A 5,487-nucleotide genomic window follows, 5' to 3' on the forward strand; every position below is an offset into this window, starting at 1 on the left:
GGGAAACACTGCTCCTACTAGCTAATACATGAGCTACCATGTTACCGTCCCTAGGGCAATGCTCAAATACAATTTGGTCAAACCCTCCTGCTGTGATATTGCAATCTTCGTAAACAGATGCTGCTGCCGTAGCCGAGAGCCCACCGGATGGCATTGTCAAAACAACTTCCAGTCACTCAGAGTGGACGATGATCTTATTGCAACCAGTTCTAATCGTCAGATCCAAGCCATCCCGAAGAGCCGTCGCTTCCGCCATCGATGACGTTGCCATGGATGCTCCGGCTTGTTGCAAATCGACGGGCTGCAGGTCTGCGAGAGCTCACGCGTACTGTGGAGAAGCTAGTACTGTGGAGATGCAAAGCACGAACACAGATGAACCAATGCTGATTTTGGTGCCGCAAAAACGCGATGTTTTCTTGACTCTATTGCATACTTATAGGAAAACAAAACAACTTCGTGGCCACACACACCACGACATGCGCGCGCCATGATCCGAACAAACCGCGCCATCCCTCGGCTCTAGATCATGCCGTGAGCCACAGACGCCAACGACTCGTTCGTGAACACAAGCAATTTGAACCAAAAACAATACTAAGAGCTTGACGATCAGGAGCTGTGAACGTGCCAGGATTAAGTAACAATCTCCCCCTAATTCTTGCATCGTTCACTTAATCTTGGCGACGCCGATCTTCTCGTGTAGTTCCGGGAACTTAGCGCATCCGAGCGGCTTCGTTAGAACATCAGCGAGTTGCTCCTAAGAACTCGTGAAGTCCAAGCTGATTCTCCCGCTATCCACACACTCACGAATATAGTGAAATTTCATGTTAATGTGCTTACTCTGATGATGGAGAATGGGATTCTTACTGAGAGCTATGGCGGACATGTTGTCCATCTTCACTCGCGGCGGCCTGGGCGTTGTCCCGATCATGTCCCCCAGCAATCGTCCGAGCCACACTCCCTGGCAAGCTGCCGCAGCGCCGGCGATGTACTCGGCCTCGCAGGATGAGAACGCCACCACCCGCTGCTTCTGTGACTGCCAGGAGATGGGCATGTCATCGAGGAAGAACACGATGCCAGTGGTGCTCTTCCGATCATCCACGTCCCCCCTGAAATCACTATCGCTGTACCCTGTGAGACAGAGCTCGCCGCTGCCGCGCTTGGAGTACAAGATGCCGTAGTCTATCGTGCTGGAGATATACCGTAGCAGGTGCTTGACTGTCACCAAGTGATCTTGCCTAGGGTTCTCCATGAACCGGCTCACGTAGCCGACGACGAACGAAATGTCCGACCGCGTGTGAACCAAATACCGTAAACTCCCGACGAGGCTGCGATACAGGGTGGTGTCGACCTCCGCCACAGCACTGTCTTTCAACAGCTTGAGTTGTGCCTCCATGGGAGTCTGGCACGCGTTGCAGCCTGCCAGCTGCGCCTTCTCCAGCAGCTTGCGCGCGTAGGCGGCCTAGCCTAGCGTGATGCTGTCCTTGCTCTACCTCACCTCGATGCCGAGGTAATATGACAGCAGCCCCAAGTCGCTCATTCGGAACGGCCGCCGCATCTCCGCCTTGAACGCGTCGATCTCCCCCGAGCTCGAGGCTGCGATGATGAGATCATCTACATAGACCCCCACCACCACACGCGATGCCGCGTCACCACGCGTGTACAAGCTGTGCTTGCTGACGCACCTGGAGAAGCCGAGTTCACGCGGGCTGTTGTCGAGCTTCATATTCCACGTACGCGGTGCTTGATGGAGCCCGTGCAAAGCCTTGTGCAGCCTCAGCACCTTCCCCTCGTGCCCGTCTGCGATGAAGCCAGGAGGTTGCCTGATGTAGACCTCCTCGCTCAACTCGCCGTTGAGGAAGACAGACTTGACATCCATGTGATGCACAGTCCATCCCTCGTGCGCTGCCATAGCAAGCACCATTTGAATCGACTCCATCCTGGCCACCGGTGCGAAAACGTCATCGTAGTTGATCCCTTGTTGTTGCACGTATCCCTTCGCCACGAGACGCGCCTTGTGTTTGACGACGGCCCTGTGTTTGTCGCGCTTCAACTTGAATACCCATTTCAAGCAAATAGGGCGATGTTCGGGAGGAAGGTCAATGAGCACCCATGTATTGTTCTGCTCTATCGACACCATCTCCTCGACTATGGCCTTTTGCCAGCAAGGCTCACCTCTTGCCTCCTCGAACGTGTTGGGCTCCTCTCCCACGGCGAGGAACAGGTCGTCCGCCAGGTCCCGTGCCGCAAGTCCTGGTGGCGTCGTCGGGCCGATGATGTTATCCATGGTCCTAAATCGAAGCGGCGCATCGTCGTCGTGCTCGTCGATGAGGTTCGGTTCAGCAGTCGGTGGTGACGCGTGTTCGACGGTTGTGGGTTGTACAGCGGGTTCCCCTGGCATGTGCCCGCACATGGGCGTCACTGCTCCGCTTGAAGTAGGTGTACCTCTCGAACGCACATCTGGTGTGGACTCGCGCGGTGCAGAAGTCAGGGCCGTGTCACGTCGCCTGATCACCGTCATGTACTCGACGTGGAATGGCTCGGTGTTTCCCACGCCCGTGCTTTCGTCAAGCTTGCTCCAGTCCCAGGTTCTTGCCTCGTCGAACAAAGCATCCCACGAGACATGGACGCGCTCCGTGGCAGGGTTGTAGAACCTGTAGGCCTTTGACCCCGGCTCGTACCCGATGAAAACCATCGGCGTACTTCTGTCGTCGAGCTTTTTCAAGTGGCTGCCAACGACCTTCACGTATGCCACACAACCAAAAGTTCGAAGAAAGTGCACAGGAGGCTTGTATCCATACCAGGCTTCGAACGGCGTCATCCCCTCGACACTCTGGGTCGGCGCTTGGTTCAAGATGAAAACGGCTGTGGTGACCGCCTCCCCCCAAAACCAGCCCAGCAGCTTCTTCGCCTTCAACATGCTCCTTGCCATGCCCAGCACAGTTTGGTTATGCCGCTCCACCACGTCATTTTGCTGAGGCGTATACGGTGCGGTGAGATGGCACTGGATGCCCTACTCGGCGCAGTAGTCCCCGAACGCCTTAGCTGTGAACTCGCCGCAGCGATCGGTGCGCAGCGTGCCTAGTTTCCACCTGGCTTTAGCTTCTGCCCGAGCATGGAAATGCACGATGGACGCCGCGGCTTGATCCTTTGTGCCCAGCAAGACGAGCCACATATAGTGGCTCTTGTCATCGACGAGAAGCAAGAAGAGCTTTTTTCCGCTGGGTGTTGGTGGCGTGAGGGGCCGCAAAGGTTAGCGTGCACCAGCTCTAGGCAGTGGTCGACACGGTACGTAGTTGCCGACAGAAACGATTGACGTCGTTGCTTGCCGGTGAGACAGCTGTCACAAATTTGATTGACGTGATCAATTCGTGGCAGCCCGCGCACCATCTCCCCCTGCTCCAACTTCCTCAGCCCCTGAAAACCCAGGTGCCCGTACCTTGTGTGCCATTGCTAGGCGATGTCAGAGCTCTGTGCGGCGAGGAACACCGGCATGCCGATGTCAAGGTTGAGGACGTGGAGGCGGCTTGACGAGCGCTTCATCTTCGCGAGTAATCGCCGCCTCTGATCCCAGATAGGCAGTACGCTGTCCTTGATCATGATCTTGCAGACGACCTCATCAAGCTGCCCCAGACTGACGATGTTCGCATTTAGTTTGGGGAAGTGGTAGACTCCTGTCAGCGCTCGATGCTCGCTGCTCTTGCAGGTGAAAAGCACCATCCCCCGTCCCTCAATGTCGACTACGGATCCATTTCCGAACCTGACGGTGCTGTGGATCCCCGTGTCGAGCTCGGAGAAGGCGGAGCGTGCACCCGTCATATGATTTGTGGCACCCGTGTCGAGGATCCAGCGTGCGCAGTCGCCATCCTTCTTGTCTCCCAGTTGGATGAAGAGCTTGTCCTTCTGGAGGTGGACTGGCGAGGGAGCCATCGGCGGTGCAGAGCTTGGGGGCGGCGACGGTGTGGATGAGCCGTCATTGACAAACGTCGCTGCCACTAAGAGAGCGCCCTCCTGATCCTCCTTGACTTGGGCCGCGTGAGCCTGCGTGTCATGCTTCTTCTTGCGGCATTCGCGGGCCCAATGCCCCTTCTTACCGCAGTAATGGCACTCACCTTGGCTCACCGCCGGCGCCGCTCACCTTGGCTGCCTTGTTATTGCCACGGTTGCCGCCCTCCTTACCGCGACCACGCCCGCGACTACGACGCTGATTCGAAGCCGAGCCCTTGTTCTGCTCCGACGAACCCTCCCCGGAGAGGTGCAACCGTGACGTTAAGTGCGCGAGCCACTCCTCCTCCGATAAGTGTAGCTTGCCGTTGTTGTTGTTGGAGTTGCTCGCTCCAACGAGGTCGTGGCGTTCTTCCACCGCCTTGAACAACCTGATCAGCTCCTCGACGGAGAGAGTGTCCAGATCCAGCAGCGTCTCAATTGACATGGCAATTTGAGAGTACCTGAGTGGGACGGCCTGCAGGAACTTGCGGACGATCATCTCCTCGCTATAGACGTCGCCGAGAATCACAAGTTGGTTGGCGATGCCGATAATCCTCATCCCGAACTCGTCGACTGTCTCTTCGTCCCAGAATGACAGGGCATCAAATTCCCGACGAAGCATGTGCGCTTTCGCCTTGCGCACGCGCTCGACGCCGATGTTCATTGTCTTGATCGCCACCCATGCGGCTTTGATGTTTTCCTTCACGGTGAGATTGCCCACCATCTCTGCCGGGATGGCCTTGCAGATGGCCTCGAGAGCCATCCTGTCCTACGTGAACTCAACGTTGCCGTCATCGACTGCCGCCCACAGGCCCGTGCCTGCAGCCTGACACGCATCAATGCCGCCCAGTCACCGTAGTTCGTCTTGGTAAGAATTGGGTACGACGTGCCGCCGCTGACCTCCTTGACGACGCGGTGTACCACTAGCTTGCGCTCACCCCCGCTCCCCCCGCTACGCCTAGTGCGGCCGCCAGAGCTCGGAGATGATGAACGCCGCCGCCATGGTGGCGATGATGAGATCGCACGCGGCATGAGCGCGTACTCGATGGTTTGATCCCTCACCCAGAAGCGGTAACCTTGCTCTGGTACCAATTGACGTCGCCGTGGACGCACCGGCTTGTTGCAAATCGGCGGGCTGCAGGTCTGCGAGAGCTCACGCATACTGTGGAGATGCAAAGCACGAACACAGATGAACCAATGCTGATTTTGGTGCCGCAAAAACGCGACGTTTTCTTGACTCTATTGCATACTTATAGGAAAACAAAACAACTTTGTGGCCACACACACCACGACGTGCACCCGCCATGATCCGAACAAACCGCGCCATCCCCCGTCTCTAAATCATGCTGCGCGCCACGGACGCCAACGACTCGTTCGTGAACACAAGCAATTTGAACCAAAAAATATACTAAGAGCTTGACGATCAGGAGCTGTGAACGTGCCAGAATTAAGTAACAATTGAGGCCTCAAAAACATAGTTGATCTTCCTGTTGCAAGCAGCAA

The 5,487-nt window shown here is 56.5% G+C and overlaps 1 protein-coding gene across 1 annotated transcript; it reads right to left on the reverse strand.

Moving 5' to 3' along the window:
* Positions 1-754: 754 nt before the first annotated feature.
* On the reverse strand, positions 755-1,393 carry LOC133890248 (secreted RxLR effector protein 161-like). The gene has a single exon (XM_062330683.1). The coding sequence runs from the start codon at positions 1,391-1,393 to the stop codon at positions 755-757; it is 639 nt and encodes a 212-aa protein (XP_062186667.1).
* Between the last annotated feature and the right edge of the window lie 4,094 nt (positions 1,394-5,487).

This window comes from Phragmites australis, chromosome 14 (genome assembly GCF_958298935.1).
Source record: "Phragmites australis chromosome 14, lpPhrAust1.1, whole genome shotgun sequence".
NCBI lineage: Eukaryota > Viridiplantae > Streptophyta > Magnoliopsida > Poales > Poaceae > Phragmites > Phragmites australis.

Excerpts from the sequence above, each read along its gene's own strand:
- LOC133890248 (XM_062330683.1), bottom strand. The coding sequence starts at position 1,393 with ATGGAGGCACAACTCAAGCTGTTGAAAGACAGTGCTGTGGCGGAGGTC.